This window comes from Dipodomys spectabilis, unplaced genomic scaffold (assembly GCF_019054845.1).
Source record: "Dipodomys spectabilis isolate Male_0828 unplaced genomic scaffold, ASM1905484v1 ptg000002l, whole genome shotgun sequence".
NCBI classification, from domain to species: domain Eukaryota; kingdom Metazoa; phylum Chordata; class Mammalia; order Rodentia; family Heteromyidae; genus Dipodomys; species Dipodomys spectabilis.
Window position 1 is genome coordinate 51,381,333 of NW_024870679.1, and position 17,811 is coordinate 51,399,143.

Genomic DNA, 17,811 nt, shown 5'->3' on the forward strand with positions numbered 1-17,811 from the left:
GTAATATACAATATAACAAATTTTAGTTCCCTGTACAACCTTGTTGTATCATTCTCTGGCTGCCTACTGGATACGATTGTTCGAATCATTTGGAGAGTGGATGTGAAGAGAGTCTTGGGCTAAGCCTTTGGGATTGCTAGACTGTCCCATGAGAACGAATTCCTCATGCCACTTTACAATGTAGTTATAGCGAAGTTATTTCTGCAGAGCGTTTGTTTTTGCGCCGCAACACTGGACTTTACGGTGAGAAAGTCAGGGTCCTACCGGCAACAGCGAGGGCAGCCCCGGAGCTGTCACTGTGGTCGCGTCACGTGACTTTCAACATGGCGCTGTCCAAGGATCAAGCCAGGAAGGGGCGGAGCCTGGGCTGGGGGGGCAGGCTTAAAAGTGGGGAACTGTCTCCGCAGTTTACGTTTTTGCCATGGAGGCGAACGGGTCGGGGTGAGTCCTCTAAGCGCGGTGAGGCTAGCAGGATTTCTGATCTAATTCTTCCAATTTAGGAATCTCCTTATATCCGCATGTTCGTGGAGATCTCCCAATAGAAGCCTGTCGCTGGACTATCGACTCTTCCAAACATGGGTTTCTGAGACCCTCATTCCAGGGACTGCCCTGCTGGATCCCTAGACATTCTTTCCTGAGATACCCCGGAATGTTTAAGTAGCACGTTTATTCTGGGACGGCCAACTCTTGATTCCTCTTTCAGACTCGCTAGATTAGCAAGCGACCAGCTTCTCCCAAATTATTATTAGTCTTTCATCTCTTCCGTCCCCCTCCACTCCCCCTGCCCCAACCTCCGTCCCTCCAGTTTGAGCTGGGGAAGAGGCCCCAGCGCAGGCCTTTCTAGTTTTGTGCACCACCTAATTGATAGAGAGGAGGCGGAATGGGTGGGGGAGCCACAGCTTGAGAGCTGGTGTCTGGAGGAGGTAGATAGCGGTCCTAGACTGAATCTGCCACAAGAACCCGTGCCTTTCCAACCCCTCAGCCTAGCATACTGACACTTATCTTTACCCCCACCCGCACCTCATCACCAGACCCCAGTGCTTTCCGGAGCTGAAGAATGACACGTTCCTGCGAGCCGCCTGGGGAGAAGAAACAGACTACACTCCCGTTTGGTGCATGCGGCAGGCAGGCCGTTACCTACCAGGTCAGGGTTTATGCCCCAAAGTCTAGGTAAAACTCTGGAGGGTGAAAAGTTTTCCAGAGGTAGGCAAGGGCTCTGAAAGGCCTCAGGCTTGAGTTCTGTCTCCTCCTTGGTCTACAGAATTTAGGGAAACCAGGGCTAACCAGGACTTCTTCAGCACCTGTCGCTCTCCTGAGGCCTGCTGTGAACTGACTCTGCAGGTGAGAGGTTTAGAGAAGGTGTGTGTGTGTGGGGGGGGGGAGATTTATTCCTTCAGCTTGCCACCTAGAACCTGTTTTCTATTCCCTACAGCCATTGCAACGCTTCCCTCTGGATGCTGCCATCATCTTCTCTGACATTCTTGTGGTACCTCAGGTATGCACTCAAACATGGTCTTAGAATGAGTTTAAAAAAAGTGTGTGTGTGGGGGGGGGGGCTGGATGCCGGATGCTGGTGACTCACGCCTATAATCCTAGCTACTCAGGAGGCTGAGATCTGAGAATCATGGCTCAAAGGCAGCCCTGGAAGGAAAGTCAGTGAGATACTTATCACCAGAAAACTGGAAATGGCACTGTGGCTCAAAGTGGTAGAGCACTAGCCTTGAGGAAAAGAGCTGAAGGACAGTGCCCAGGCCCCGAGTTCATGCCCCATGATGGACAAAAAATAAAAAAAGGACTTCTTGGAAATCCTAGCTGTCCTACCAAAGTTCAAAAAGATGAACACTTTATTATAACTGAAGAGAGGGAAAAACTGAAAGGATGGGAGTTGAATTTTATTCTCTAATTTTTTTTCCTGGCATGTGCTGAACTTAGAACCCTTCTTCCTGTAGTTCCAGGCTGGGGACTCAGATGTATTATTCTGTTTCAGGCACTGGGCATGGAAGTGACCATGGTACCTGGCAAAGGACCCAGCTTCCCAGAGCCATTAAGAGACGAGCGGGACCTAGAGCGTCTGCGGGATCCAGCAGTAGTGGCCTCTGAGCTAGGCTATGTGTTCCAGGCCATCACCCTTACCCGAAAGCGGCTGGCTGGCCGTGTGCCACTGATTGGCTTTGCTGGTGCCCCGGTAATATGGGACAGGACTGGGACTGGGATATGAAGGGATTACACTGACAGGTCTGGTGTAGAAGGGAAGATAATGTCAAGACTGTTTTCTGTATCTTTGTATACTTCTGCAGTGGACTTTGATGACATACATGATTGAGGGTGGCGGCTCAAACACTATGGCTCAGGCCAAGCGCTGGCTCTATCAAAAACCTCAGGCTAGTCACCAGCTGCTTCGTATCCTCACTGATGCTCTGGTACCATATCTAGTAGGACAAGTGGCTGCTGGTGCCCAGGTGAGTCCTGAAAACAAATAAACTTGGGCTTGATTGATAAGGACCAGAAGTAATAGTCTCCTAAACTGGTGAGGGCAGGGGTCTTATCTTGGCCTCCAATAATCTAGCTGCAGCAGCAAAGCAAGGGGCCAATGTTCTGAGATACAGAGAAGGCTAACCTTTTTATCTCGATTTATAGGTCAGCCAGTCACCTGGGGACAGTTGAGGCATGTTCTGTATGTTGAGCCTGAAATGTTATTTTTTTCTTCACTACCCTTTAACTGTAGGCGTTGCAGCTCTTTGAGTCCCATGCAGGGCATCTTGGCCCACAGCTCTTCAACAAGTTTGCACTGCCATACATCCGTGATATAGCAAAAAGAGTAAAAGCCGGGCTGCAGAAAGCTGGCCTGGCACCAGTACCCATGGTGAGGAATGGGATAAAGTTGAGTCAAGTTGTCTGTTGAGCTTTGAAAGTATGTTCTAAATGGGCTGAAATTACCACTGGAGGGCAGCAGAAGAGCAGCCAATAAAGGCTAGTGGGCATATCCAAGCCTCAGACATGTATTCTTTCCTCCAGATCATCTTTGCTAAGGATGGACATTTTGCCCTAGATGAGCTGGCCCAGGCTGGCTATGAGGTGGTTGGGCTTGATTGGACAATGACCCCAAAGAAAGCCCGGTGAGTGATGGAGGGGGTATTAGAAGTTGAATTAGAGATGTAGCTGTTAAATATGCAGTCAGTAAAATGTGCCACTGTCTCTGTTTCTAGGGAGCGTGTGGGGAAGACAGTGACCTTGCAGGGCAACCTGGACCCCTGTGCCCTCTATGCCTCTGAGGTAACAATTAAGGCCCCTATGAGTACATATTTGTCTTTATACTATGGTTGGGTTGTGTGTGTGTGTATATACATTTTTTTTTTTTTTTTGCAAGTCTTAGGGCTTGAACTCAGGGCTTGGGCACTGTCTCTGAGCTCTTTTGCCCAAGGCTATCACTCTACCACTTGAGTCACAGTGCCACTTCCAGCTTTTTCTGTTTATGTGGTACTAAGGAATCAAACCCAGAACTTCATGCATGCTAAGCAAGTCCTCTACCACTAAGCCACATTCCCAGCTTATATATTTTTATTGTGTCTATTTTCCCCTCCCTTCTATACACACAACTTAAGTCTTAGGCAACAATTTTTCTTATTCATTTTTGTTTTCTTAGTGCCTGATCCATATAAGGCAACTGATGAATTCTGTTGAATTAATGATTAAACAGCATTGTGTGAAGGCATACCTGCATATCTGTGTGCCACTATCACATATAGGAAGGACAGTGGCTTACTTCTAATATAGGCAGTGTCATCTTGGTCCCTTAGGAGGAGATCGGGCAGCTGGTACAGCAGATGTTGGATGATTTTGGACCACGACGTTACATTGCCAACTTAGGCCATGGACTTTACCCTGACATGGACCCAGAACATGTGGGTGCCTTTGTGGATGCTGTGCACAGGCATTCACGTCTACTTCGAAAAAACTAAGCATACATTTTTCCTCTTAAGTACCTTGAATACAGATGATTATTTCTAGGAGAATAAAAGTTTCAGAACTAATCTCAGTTCCTTAAGCCTGTGCTCCTTCCTTGAGGCTCTCTCTGCATTCTTTCTCACTTGTCTTGGGACTCAGGTACTTTTTTTTTTTTTTTTGTCGGTCGTGGGGCTTGAACTCTGGGCCTGGGCGCTGCCCTTTAGCTCTTCAGCTCAGGGCGAGCGCTCTACCACTTGAGCTACGCCGCCACTTCCGGTTTTCTGATGGTTTATTGGAGATAGGAGTCTCATGGTCTCTCCTGCCCGGGCTGGCTTTGAACCGCGATCCTCAGATCTCAGCCTCCTGAGTAGCTAGGATTACAGGCGTGAGCCACCAGCACCCGGCTGGGACTCAGGTACTTTACGGTACTTAATGTCAGGTTCTCACTGCCATTGAGCTCTAAGCCCCAGAGCTAAATGAGATTTGGTAGAACTTCTTAGAGAAAGGGTAGGGTCGGTACCAATATAAAGGCCAAGCTGATAGGGTTTTGAGTTTGGGAAAGACTGAAGATAAACACAAAATGGCTAAAACACTTGAGGATCCTGGAGAAGAAGATGGAGTATAGGTAAACAGGTAAAAACTAAAGAATATTCAGTGTTTTTTGTTTGCTTTTTGGTTTGTTTTTGAGATGGGATATTACTACATAGCTAGGTTGGCCTAGAATTAATGATTCTCCCATCTCAGATTCCTGCATGCTGGGATTACAGGTGTGCACTACCTTAGCAGACAAACCTTCAGATTTGACACTGAAGATCCAGAGCTCAGATTCTTACAGGATTGGAGGCTTAAACTGGTCTATCACCAAGGCCTGTGAATCCAAAGGATTCTTTGGCATCCATAGTCATTGCATTATTCCCTCCCTCCCTCCCTCCCTCCCTTCCTTCCATTTCTTCCAGTCCTGGAGCTTGAACTCAGGGCCTGGGCAATGTCCCTGAGTTTCTTTTGCTCAAGGCTGTCTATCACTTGAGCCAGAGAGTCACTTCCAGCTTTTTGTTATATGGTACTGAGGAATTGAACTCAAGGCTTCATGCATGCTAGGCAAGTACTCTACCACTAAGCCACATTCCCAGCCCACATCATTTTCTGAGTATCTCCGAAAATGAGATACTCATATAGAACTCTCCGTAGTGGTGAGAGGGGATACCTATTTCCTAGGACAAAGCTCTGAGGAGCTTGTGGACTCTGGAGAGGGGTCTGATGTGGCAAGAAATTAATCTGTCACTCTATATCCACTGTAGGCCCCAGCCAGTTCCCTGTTCCAGTCAGAATAATGCAAAAGGGGAAGAAGGGCCTTGTTTATTGAGTGAACACAATTTCTGCTTTTAGAAAATTCTTTTCTGTGATCCATGATTTATTCATAGAAAAGCATTGAGTTTACACACTTGCTAAAAAAGGGCAATTGTGATACAGAAATGGGAGTGGCTTTTTTTTTAAACCAACCCATTGGGCTGAGACATTGGAGGGGCCCTTGGCTGGACAGCAGGACTTTAGTAGCCACAAACAGCAAATACAACTTACTGGACAGTTTGGAATAAAAAAGATGACATAGTTTGCTAAAGAGAAAAGTAAAGCAGACAGGTCCTGGGTTCACACTCTAGCTACACCACCCCTTCCCTATCAAACCCCACCCCAATTCAGGAACTAAGACACAAAACAGTAAACACCCAAGACATTGGTATCAATCAACTCTTGAATGCCCTTGCTACCTCCTATCTAGGCTGAGCTTATAAGTCAGGAAGGTAGCAGGAACATGATACGCTGAGGAGGTAAGCTAAGGCTAAGACAGGTTGTCCACTAGAGCTAGAAATTAGGAAGGGGAAGGCCAAAGGCATAACCACCTCAGTCTCCAAATGAGCAACCAATGGGACTATGACAAAAGCAGGCAGAGGAAGCTTGAGGTAGAAAGCCAGGAGAAAAGAAGCATGTACTGGTGAGAAAAGAACTGAAGCTGAAGTAACCAATATTAGGGCAAAGGGACACTGGTGTTTAGAGGCTTGTTTGTTGAAAGAATGGTGAATAATGAAGGCATTAGAAGGGAACAAATGTTTAGTTGGAGTAAGAGACTAAGGAATGAAAAAGAGATCTGGCAAAAAACAAAAGCAATCTAAGAGAATGTACACATTCATGCAGATCCTCAAAGATGAATACACAAATATAACTAATATAGAAAATAACTTAGTTATACATATAAAGATACACTACACTGACCCATGGCTAACGGGCACACAGACACAAACATGTTTATACACATACACTTTTGTGTACATGTACATGCAAACAGGAGAGGACTTACAGATATACATTATCACACATTTGCAAATTAAACTGAACAGAAATCTACAGTTCAACATAAGCATGTATCACATATATACATGTATTTAGCCATATACACAAACACACACAGAGAACTGGAGATGAAACCAGACTCTCTCTAACATAAAAGGTGACCACAGCAGGTGCATATTATGAGCTCAGTGGCTTCTCAGACACTCATCTTCTCCCTGAACCTGTTATTCAGGGATTTAGCAGGCTCCTGGAGAGGCTGTGTGAGGCAGGGGCAGAAGTTTCAGTGTCTTCATTGCTTTGAAGGGCAGAAGTTTTAAGTCCAGTCTTGGCCTCTGCCCCTCACCCACCATTGGGCTACAGATGCTCTGTCTTCAAGCTGGGGTTTCTGCATAGACAAGACTTGGGATTTATTTTAACTGTTCATTTTCTTTTCTCTCTGCCACCCCCACTCATCCACTGACAACATACACTCTGCAAGGGAAACCTGAGAAATGGTTGTGAGTCTCCTCAGAAAACAAGCCTATCCTCCCACCCACATCTACTTTTAAGTGCCCATCAAATCAGAGCCAGAATTATAAATAGTTACAACTTTACAATAATTGGCAACACATATACTATAGTATGTACAGTACCATAAATGCTTCTGTTTCTCTGGTTAAGCAATCCCTGAGTTGGAACAGTGTTCTGTGTTTGCCAAGGGAGAGGGGCCAATGCCCAGGACACGCAGGATATAAGGGCGTGAGGTGGCATGTTGTGGGGTTTCTGATCAATATGCAGGGCCCAGATCCTCCAGAACAGTGGGCTATAACAAAGTTTGCCAAGGCAGGCATATTGGCTACAGTTGGACTCTCCCCATCTTTTGCTCTGAGTGTTCAGAGTCCTCTCAGGGTGGACAAATGTTTTAGTGTCCTTGGCCTGACTTGTTGGTACCTGGAAGCCCAGGCTGCCCTGACAGTGAGCCACCTGCTTTCTCAGCCAAAGCGCTCCCGAACCAGCAGCATCAGCTTCTTCTTGCCTTTGTAAATCTGCTTGAGGTTGTCAATAAACTGGGCAAATTGCAAGTGGCCGTCCTGGGGCAGCAGGAAGGTTTCTCGAGCCTTGCTCAGAAACTCAATGAACTCTCCATAGTGGCGGGGGCTGATGTGTGTCAGACGCGAGTGTGTAGTGTTGATATAGGCATTGATGGTGGCATCCAGCAGCTGGCGAAGTGGAGCTTTGTCAGTGGACATGAGCTTTCCAGAGCTGCGGCGGCCTGGGATGCCAGCCAGGCCAGGTGCAGTCACTGTGCATCGCCGCAGGATGTCTGAAAGCACCGTGGCACAGTGCACACTCTTCACCACCAGGGGGATGAGGGCTGCCAGCTCATTCTTGCCTAGTGAGTGGCTGAGAGCACAAGCCCAGAGCACATCATTGATGGCTGGGTGTGTATCCTGGTTGTAGGCCAGGTTAAGATGGCTCATGGCCAGTGAGGCCAGCTTGAAGGCACGTAGCGGGTAGCCACGGAGCTCCATGTAGCGGGCAATGGTGAACAGCTGTGAATGGGTCATACCACCAGCAGCAGCATCAATGGCAATCTGATAGGCTGCCTCAAAGGCAATGTGGTCTTTCTCACAGAGTGTAAGGGCTGACAAGGCACAGCTCTGTGGATCCTTCATAGCACACTGCAGGGCCAGTGTGCGAGCACAGCTAGCCAGTTCCTCCCGCTGTGGGTAGTCAAGACTGAGGCGCAGGATAGTGGTGTGGGATACGGCGGTGGCAGCTACAATACTAGTAGCCTCGGTAGGGGTGAAGAGTGTGTACCAGTTCTGCAAGATGCTCACCAGGGCCCGCACACCTGTCAGGGAGAGCCTGAGCTCAGCAGTGGCCATCCGGGTCCCGATCCAGGTCTGCCCACATTACCATTTGGGGTTTGAACTTGGCCTGCAGAGACGAGTTCTCCCTCCTCCTCAGCAGCCTTGAGATGATCTGAGGCAAACCAGGGCAAGGGGAGCATCCCAGATGGCCAGACCCAGTTTGGGCTTTCTTCCCTCCCTTCCTCCCCTGGGTCAGAAGTTTGTAGACCTCTGGAGTGCTCTTAGCTCCTCACAAGGATGGAGCAACAGAGCCTGTGGTTTGCCTACCCCAAGCATGGGTTGCAGGTCTGCCTGGGAGTTCTACCTGAAGTGGGGCCTCTCAGAATAGAGTCTTGTGCTGGGCTTTGGGCTCTAGAAGGGGTCCTGAGATTCTTGTGTGGGGTTTCTTTTCTCAAAGCATGGAAAGAGACTGGGAACAAATCACTGGGCCCATTACCTCCCAAGTGAGTACATGAGTAATAGTGGCTGAAAATTCATTCTCTCAGACATGTCTCTGATGAAAGAGGGTCAAAGTGGTGCTAACATGAGGACATGGTCCAAGCATGAGAGTGGAGCTGGGGGTGGGCAGAACAAAGGCCATCTGCTGATACCAGCAGCCTCATCCTCTCCTAGGCAATCAGGGGCAGGAATATGACACTGATGATTCATAATCCTGTTTCAAGAGTTGGGCCTATACACTCCCCTGGGGGTAGAAGGAGGTGGGAGACTCACCCACTTCTGTAGCACAGGTCACTAACCATCGAACCATCTCCCGGCGCCTCCAGTTAAGAGTTGATAATGTCATCCGCATCACCTGGATACAAAAGAGGCATTTATAATGGCATAGGACTGGTAGTTGTGACCCCTTCCTTCCCACTTCCTCTTATATCTATGCAACAAATATTTTTTGGTGCTTTAAACATGGTCTTTCCCCTGATAAGTTTGGGCAAGTTTAATTTCTGACAACTTCCACTAGTTATATAGGAAGCTTCGCTGATGACCTGGAGCAAATAAAAATAAAAATTTATTTTGTGTGTGGATGTGCCAGTCCTGGGCCTTGGTACTGTCCCGGAGCTTCTTTTGCCCAAGGGTAGTGCTCTACCACTTGAGCTCCACTTCTGGTTTTTTGTAGTTTATTGGAGATAAAGAGTATCACACTTTCCTGCCCGAGTTGGCTTTGAACCACAACCCTCAGATCTCAGCCTCCTGAGAAGCTAGGCTTACAGGTGTGATTCACCAGTGCCTTGCCTCCCTTCCCCTCCCCTCTGCTCCCTCTCCTCTCCTCTCTTCTCCTCTCCCTCACTTTTGTCCCTCCCTCCCTCCCTCCATTTTTTGGTCAGTACTATGGTACTGTGGTTTGTACTTGCTCAGCTTGCTTGCTTGGCCGGCAGCCTAACCACTTGAGCTACTCCTTCAGCTTGAAAATAAAGTTCTTATTCTACTTTACTTGATTTGTAGAGATGGAAGATGGAGGGAAGATAGGGACCTCATAGATCCCAAAGCTAATATGTTGCTGGCCTTAACTTAAGAAAGTAACCCTATTTATAGAGTCTGTATGTTTTGCCTGGCCTAGAACTTGTATTATGAGGACACAGAAAGAACAAGACTTAGTCCAGGTTCAGTTTCTTGATGATATTAATCTTCTGCCAATTGTCATTAAGCCAGAGACCTAAAGGGGGGTGAGCTCTCTCCTACCACATACCTGTAATCCCAGTTCCAAGGCCACATTGAGTAGGGTACTGTCTGTACTACTGTCCGTGGGAGTAGCAATCTTGAATGCATCTTGAGCCAGTTTGAAGATGAGGGAAGAAGAATGGATGTGTTTCTGTATTGCTTCCAGAATAGTTCGCAACCTCAGAGTATCACCTATAGGTGTTGGGAGAAGAGGAAGGGACAGGATTTACTTTAAACTTTTCCTAGATAGTTGAACACAACAGATATTGGGTGAACTGACTACTATTAATTCATAGAATGTTTCTGAATGCTGTCCCTACTAAGCTAATTGGCGGCTCCTTTTTTTTTTTTTTTTGGTCCGGTCGTGGGGCCTGGGTGCTGTCCCTCAGCTCTTCAGCTCAAGGCTAGCACTCTACCACTTGAGCCACAGCGCCACTTCTGGCTTTTTTCTTTTTGCTTATGTGGTGCTGAGGAATCGAACCCAGGGCCTCATGCATGCAAGGCAAGTGCTCTACCACTGAGCCACCTTCCCAGCCCCTTTTGGGGGCTCCTTCTGTCTCAAGGCAGCTACAGGAATACTTCACTCTACCATTTTAATCTATCTCCCTTAGGCAGCTACAGGAATACTTCACCATTTTAATCTATCTCCCTTACACAGTATACCTTCAGGCTCTTTTTTACTTTTATATTTTAATTTTTTTTGTGCTAGTACTAGGGCTTGAACTCAGGGCTTCATGCTCTCACTTAGCTTTTTTGTTCAAGGCTGATACTTTTATCAGTTGAGCCATATCTCCATGTCTTTACCTAAAATATATAATGGTACAAGGGTGCTCATTCTCTCCATTCTTATTCAATATAGTACTTAAATTCTTAGACACAGCAATAAAACAGAAGAAAGAACACACAAATAGGAGGATAAAGTCAAATTATCCCTATTTAAAAATATGATGAATTATGTAAGAGACTTAAAGACCACCAGAAGCTCTTAGATCTGATAAATACTTGCAGCAAACCAGCAGGATGCAAAAATCAAGATACAAAAATTGTAGCTTTGGCTGGGAATGTGGCTTAGTAGTAGAGTACTTGCCTAGCATGCATGAAGCCCTGAATCAAGTTACTTGATTCCTCAGTACCACATGAAGTGGTGCTATGGCTCAAGTGGTAGAGTGCTAGTGCTTAAACAGGACAGTGCCCAAGAAACAGCAAAAAAACCCCAAAACAAAACAAAAAAAAACTGCACTAGTTTCCTCTTTTGCCAGCACAAAATGATTAATTTTTTCTATTCTTTTCAAACTTAGAATAAGTTTCAAGGATAATACAAAGAATAAAACCCCTTTGTACCACTAATATATATTAATAAAAATGTGGGAAAAAGCTTAATACAAAGAGGTCTTTTATTCTCCTAACCATTTGAAAGTAAGCAATTTTATGCTCCATTACTCTGGAATACTAGTGTATATTTCCTAATCACAAAACAACTATCAATATCAGGAAATTCACATCATCAATAGATTACTACTATCTAAAACATACCTCATACAAGTTCTGCCAATATCTCAATGTCTTTTATTTTTTATTTTATTTTATTTTTTGTCAGTCCTGGGGCTTGAACTCAGGGCCTGGGCACTGTCCCTGAGCATCTTTTGTTCAAGGCTAGCACTCTATCACTTGTGCCACAGTGCCATTTCTGGCTTTTTCTGTGTATGTGGAACTGAGGGCTTCATGCATGCCAGACAAACACTCTACCACTAAGCCACATTCCCAGCCCTCTAGCCCTTTTTAATGCCAGTCCTGGGGCTTGAACTTGGGGCTCTATTTCTTTTCTTTTCTTTCTTTCTTTTCTTTTCTTTTTTTTGTTGGTGGTGGTGGGGCTTGAACTCTGGGCCTGGGCACTGTCCCTTAGCTCTTCAGCTCAAGGCTAGTGCTCTACCACTTAGCCACAGTACCACTTCCAGTTTTCTTAGTGGTTTACTGGAGATAAGAGTCTCATGGACTTTCCTGCCCGGGCTGGCTTTGGACCACAATCTTCAGATCTCAGTCTCCTCAGTAGCTAGGATTACAGCAATGAACCACCAGAGCCCGGTTTTTGCGGCTCTATTTCTGAATGTTTTTGTTCAAGGCTAGTGCTCTACCACGTGAACTACAGTTCCACTTCTGGCTTTTTGGTGGTTAGTTGGAGATAAAGAGTCTCATGGACTTTCCTGTCCAGATTGGAGAGAGCTGAGGGATAGTGCCCAGGCCCAGAGTTCAGGACCTAGGAAGTGGCGCTGTAGCTCAAGTGGTAGAGCACTCGCCTTGAGCTGAAGAGCTAAGGGACAGCGCTCAGGCCCAGAGTTCAAGCCCCACGACCGACAAAAAAAAAAAAAAAAAAAGAAATTCAACAGAGTTCAGGACCTATGACTGGAACCCCCCCCCCCCAAAAAAAAAAAAATTACAGGTTGAGGTAGAACCTTACAAACTTTTTCAGGCTAGCATCGAACCACAATCCTCCTGTCCTTGCTTTCTGAGTATCTAGGATTACAGGTGTGAACCAGTGACACATGGCCTTATGGGTTCTTTTATAGAAGTGGTTCTTTGTTTTTTGAAAAGATCTTTTTATTTTTTCAACTAAACTGCTTTGTTCCTTTATCAAAATAAGCTGACAAAATGTTTTATTTTTATTTATTTATTTTTATTTTTTTGTCAGTCCCAGGGCTTGAATTCAGTACCTGGGCACTGTCCCTGAGCTTCTTTTGCTCAAGGCTCTAGTACTTTATCATTTGAGCCACAGCACTGCTTCCGGTTTTTTCTGTGTATGGTACCAAGGAATCAAACACATAACTTTGTGCATGCTAGGGAAGCACTCTACCACTAAGACACATTCCCAGCCCGCTACCCAGAGGTTGTATTTGGGATTATTTATTCTTTCTTGTTGAGCATTTAACTATATTTATACCTATTATCTTGTATTAATTATATGGATTAAAAATGAGTCTTAAAATCAGGGAGTGTGATGGGCTGGGAAGGTGGCTCAGTGGTAGAGTGCTTGCTTTGCATGCATGAGGCCCTGGGTTTGGTTCCTCAGCACCACATAAACAGAAAGTCCCGGAAGTGGCACTGTAACTCATGTGGTAGAGCAGTAGCCTTGAGCTGAAGAGCTGAGGGACAGAGTCCAGGAGACAAAAATAAATAAATAAATGAAAAATCAGGGAGTGTGAGGCTTACACTTTATTCTTTCTGCAAAGTTGATTTTGGCTATTATATCTCTATTATCAGTTTCTCCCCCCCCCCCAAAAAAAAAAAACAACAAACCTCCTGAGATTATGACTGGGATCACATTGAATCTATACATCAATTTATAGAGAATCACTATTTTAACAATACTGAGTTTTCTAATCCATGAACATAGTATGTCTCTCCATTTAGGTAGATCTTTATTTCTCTTGGCAATGTCCTTTAATTTTCATTATACAAATCTGTACATTTTATGTCAGACTTATCCTCAAGTAGTTTTCCTATCTTTTGATACTATTATTACAGGTAATTAATTTATGTGTGTGTGTGTGTGTGTGTGTGTGTACATGCATGCATGCATGTGCATCTGGGTGATGATACAGGGACTTGAACTCAGGACCTGGGTGCTGTCCTTTAGCGTTTTCATTCAAAGCTGATGCTGTACCACTTGAGCCACACCTCTACTTCTGACTTTTTGTGGTTAACTAGAGATAGGAGTTTCACAGACTTTCCTGCCTGGGCTGGCTTCAAACCATAACCCTCAGATCTTGGCCTCCTGACTAGTTAGGAGTATAGATTTAAACCACTGGCACTTGGCTAAATTTCCTTCTTTCTTTCTTTATTTTTGGTCGGTTGTGGCGCTTGAACTCTGGGCTTGGGCGCTGTCCCTCAGCTCTTCAGCTCAAGGCGAGCGCTCTACCTCTTGAGCCACAGCGCCACTTCTGATTTTCTAGTGGTTTATTGAGATAAGTGTCTCACAGACTTTCCTGCCCAGGCTGGCTTTGAACTGCGATTCTCAGATCTCAGCCTCCTGAGTAGCTAGGATTACAGGCGTGAGCCACTGGCACCCAGCTCTAAATTTCTTTTTGAGACAGGATCTCACTATCCTAGCACTTGGGAAGTGGTGGCAAGAAGACTGCAATCAGAGACCAATCCACGCTATACAAGGCCATGTACCTCTCCATCCCCCCAAAGAATAATATATAATTAAATTATTTTGAATATATTTTTTAAGAAACCCTGTACTCCTTACATTTTACTTCTGATCTTCCCCTGTTGCCCCAGCATTAGGCACCCAAGTCTCCATGGACTTGCCTTCAACTTTATGATTTTCCACTCTCAATACAGTATTCAATAATTTACATAAAATGTTCAGTACTTTAGTATAAGATTAAGACCTGGAAAAGTAAACACTATCTTATAAAAGATTATGCTTAAAAGTTAACTTGAAGATCAGTTGATTCTCGTACTCGGGATCTTACAATTAGTAATTAGGGTAATCTTTTGGTTTGGACCCAATTAACATGAGGATCCCTACCTGCTAAATTGTAAAAAACAAATAGCTTCTCTTCCTTTTTTTTTTTTGGGCTGGCCGTGGGGCTCAAACTCTGGGCCTGGGCATTGTCCCTGAGCTCTTCAGCTCAAGGCTAGCTCTCTACCACTTGAGCCACAGCGCCACTTCCAGTCTTCTGGTGGTTAATTGGAGATTAGAGTCTCATGAACTTTCCTGCCCGGGCTGGCTTTGAACCAGGATCTTCAGATCTCAGCCTCCTTAGTAGCTAGGATTACAAGCATGAGCCAGCAGTGCCCAGTTAGCTTCTCTTCTTCAAGAGACTGCAAGCCAAGTTCTTGATAGGCCCTGGGTAGGAAGGCACAGTGGTGGTTTTGGAGTCTAATGTCTATATTTACCTTTGGCAGCAGTCAGCATGGTGGAGGCTAGTTCACACTGCTGTGATTCCAAGTGTCCAAGTGTGAACCAGCGAGGATAACGACTGGGTACTACAGACACCATATGGTGAGGGTGTGAACTGTCACCTGTAGAAGCTGAGTTTTCTAGAACAGGCAACCTAGAAAAATCAAGGAAGATTGTTAGCCATCATCTAGATACTGGGATAAGGGAAGAACTTTGAAGGTTGTTAAGCCTATGGTACTACATGTGAGGCAAGTGTTTGAACACTTGCAAAAACCCAAGCTGAATAGTTTCCACTGCAAATGGATTTGAAAAGTGTCAAGAGCCTGGCTATTTTAAAAAGCATGCCAAGCTGGTGGCTCATGTCTGAGATCTGAGAATCGCAGTTCAAAACCAGCCAAAGCAGGAAAGTCTGAGACTTTTTTTTTTTTGGGTCCAGTCGTGGGGCCTGAACTCTAGGTCTGGTCACTGTCCCTCAGCTCTTCAGCTCAAGGCTAGCACTCTACCACTTGAGCCACAGTGCCACTTCCGGCTTTTTTCTTTTTGCTTATGTGGTGCTGAGGAATTGAACCCAGGGCCTCAGGCATGCAAGGCAAGTGCTCTACCACTGAGCCACCTTCCCAGCCCCAAGTCTGAGACTCTTTTTTTTTTTTTGTCGGTCATGGGGCTTGAACTCTGGGCTTGGGCGCTGTCCCTCAGCTCTTTAGCTCAAGGCGAGCGCTCTACCACTTGAGCTACAGCGCCACTTCTGGTTTTCTAGTGGTTTATTGGAGATAGGAGTCTCACAGTCTTTCCTGCCCGGGCTGGCTTTGAACCGCGATTCTCAGATCTCAGCCTCCTGAGTAGCTAGGATTACAGGCGTGAGCCACTGGCGCCCGGCTAAGTCTGAGACTCTTATCTCAAGTTAAGAACCAAAAAACTGGAAGTGGCGCTGTGGCTCAAGTAGTAGAGCGCTAGCCTTGAGCTGAAGAGCACAGGGACAGCGCCCAGGCCCAGTGTTCAAGCACCACAATTGGGGAGTGGGGGGAAGCATGCCAAGGAATTTTCTTTTTAGCTGAGAGTCCTCTTAGTCTTGTTTTTTGTTTTTTTGTCAGTCCTGGGGCTTGAACTCAGGGCCTGGGCACTGTCCCTGAGCTTCTTTAGCTCAAGGATAGCACTCTACCACTGGAGCCCCAGAGGCACTTATGGCTTTTTCTGTGTATGTGAAACTGAGGAGTTGAACTCAGGGCTTCAGGCATGCTAGGCAAGCACTCTACCACTAAGCCACATTCCCATTCCCAGACCCATCTTAGTCATTTTTTTTTTTTTTGTCAGTTGTGGGACTTGAATTCTGGGCCTGGGCTCTGTCCCTGAGCTCTTCAGTTCAAGGCTAGTGCTCTACCACCTGAGCCACAGTGCCACTTCCAGTTTTCTGGTGATTAACTGGAGATAAGAGTCTCACAGACTTTCCTGCCTGGGTTGGCTTTGAACCATGATCCTCAGATCTTAGCCTCCTGAGTAGCTAGGATTATAGGCATGAGCCACCGGTACCTGGCCCCTTCTGAGTCTTATGGTCTAAAACTCTTCTATATTTTCTGCTGTATCCCAGATCAAGAATCCTATATTCATTTGGAAACAAGATTCCCATAGTTCACTGTTTCCCAGTCTTGAGGTACACATACTTATCTCTACTTCCTCTGGAGACTTGAATCAGGAACTGTGACTCAGCTGATTTATTAAAGAGCTCAAACATCTTTTCAGCTGCATGACTTCAAAACAGAAAGACTCAAATCTTTATTTATTTATTTTTGTCAGTTGTGGGGCCTGAACTCTGGGCCTGGGTGCTGTCCCTCAGCTCTTCAGCTCAAGGCCACTGCTCTACCACTTGAGCCACAGTGCCACTTCTGGCTTTTTCTGCTTATGTTGTGCTGAGGAATCGAATCCAGGGCCTCATGCATGCAAGGCAAGCACTCTACCACCAATCCACCTTCCCAGCCCAGACTCAGATCTTTAGTATTCTATATCTATTAATATCTCAGGGGCTTCTTAGGCAAGGTACAATGAGTATAGCTATGAGGCCAAGTGGTTCATAAACGAGGAATTTCAGATAGGAATTGTAGTATGAAAATAATAGCCATAATGAGGTAGGCTTAGTAAGAAGTCATCAGAATAAACAAAGAGGGAGAGAAAATAAAGTAGGAGCCAGGTGCTGATGGTTCATGTGTAATCCTAACTACTTAGGAAGCTGAGATCTAAGGAAGCTCAAAGCCAGCCTGGGCAGGGAAACTCTTATCTCTGACTAGGCACCAAAAAGCCATAAATGGAGCTGTGGCTCAAGTAGCAGAGTGCTAGCCTTGAGCACAAAAGCTAAGGGACAGTAGCCAGACTCTGAGTTCAAGCCTCAGGACTAGTCAAAAAAAAAAAAAAAAAAAGAAAAAGGAAAAATAGGATAAGCAAAGAAAGAGAGAAATGGAGGCAACTGGCCTAGAAATGGGCTACCCACCTCATGGCACGTAAGGCTAATTTATAGGATAGATCTGGGTCATGAGGCAGCAGAGCTGAGAACAAATACTTGGCAAAGGTATGCATGGGAACACTCTCTCGGTGGATGACTTCTCCTAGCCCGCTGAAGGGGCCTCCTGCAGGAAGAAGATAAACCAGCCAGTTATTTATCTGTATGCTTCCATTTGCTAGCCTAGACTTGGGAACTTCAGGGTCCTATGTGTGTTTGCTAGCCATGGGAACTTTCATCACATATTAATGTCATATGTGCTGCTATACTTGACCTCTTCTAGAGAGGGAAGTCTAGTTATAGCCAAAATACTGAGATAATAGTTCTTTACTTACCTTCCAGCAGTAAGATGCACTGTTTCCGTAATGTTTGTACTAGCTCATCATCTAGCTGCAGCTCTTGGAGTTGGCTTAGAAGTTGCTCCTCATTACGGCACACCTTGTCTTGTGCGTATAGGCCTTCAGGCATTACCCTTTGTTGACCCATGCCCATCAGAGCAACTTCCAGGGCCAATGACAGGTAGGACTCACCACTGTTTGGGCAGCCTGATGCAACAGGTACATGCTGGTACACAGGGAGTCTGCTTTCATTTATATCTGAGGGCAATAAACACCAGATTC

General features: G+C 45.7%; 2 protein-coding genes across 3 annotated transcripts in view; one reads left to right on the forward strand and one right to left on the reverse strand.

Moving 5' to 3' along the window:
- The first annotated feature begins 370 nt into the window (after positions 1 to 370).
- On the forward strand, positions 371 to 4,029 carry Urod (uroporphyrinogen decarboxylase). Of its 2 annotated transcripts, XM_042675561.1 has the most exons (10): positions 371 to 441; positions 1,032 to 1,144; positions 1,262 to 1,341; positions 1,433 to 1,495; positions 1,988 to 2,185; positions 2,298 to 2,459; positions 2,726 to 2,863; positions 3,016 to 3,116; positions 3,207 to 3,273; positions 3,798 to 4,029. In XM_042675561.1, the coding sequence occupies exons 1-10, from the start codon at positions 422 to 424 to the stop codon at positions 3,957 to 3,959; spliced, it is 1,104 nt and encodes a 367-aa protein (XP_042531495.1). In that variant the 5' UTR covers positions 371 to 421; the 3' UTR covers positions 3,960 to 4,029. The 2 variants fall into 2 exon arrangements, with proteins under 2 accessions (XP_042531495.1, XP_042531496.1); XM_042675562.1 differs by lacking the exon at positions 371 to 441 and having other exon boundaries at positions 1,032 to 1,170.
- A 1,251-nt stretch (positions 4,030 to 5,280) lies between these two features.
- Zswim5 (zinc finger SWIM-type containing 5) overlaps positions 5,281 to 17,811 on the reverse strand; it is a 117,168-nt gene continuing 104,637 nt past the window's right edge. Inside the window, exons 9-14 of the mRNA XM_042684923.1 lie at positions 17,527 to 17,787; positions 17,183 to 17,318; positions 14,700 to 14,857; positions 9,826 to 9,989; positions 8,856 to 8,937; positions 5,281 to 8,125 (exon numbers count right to left, since the gene is read on the reverse strand). Coding sequence (XP_042540857.1) covers positions 7,263 to 8,125; positions 8,856 to 8,937; positions 9,826 to 9,989; positions 14,700 to 14,857; positions 17,183 to 17,318; positions 17,527 to 17,787 — 1,664 coding nt within the window. The 3' untranslated portion in view covers positions 5,281 to 7,262. The remainder of the gene's footprint in view (positions 8,126 to 8,855; positions 8,938 to 9,825; positions 9,990 to 14,699; positions 14,858 to 17,182; positions 17,319 to 17,526; positions 17,788 to 17,811) is intronic.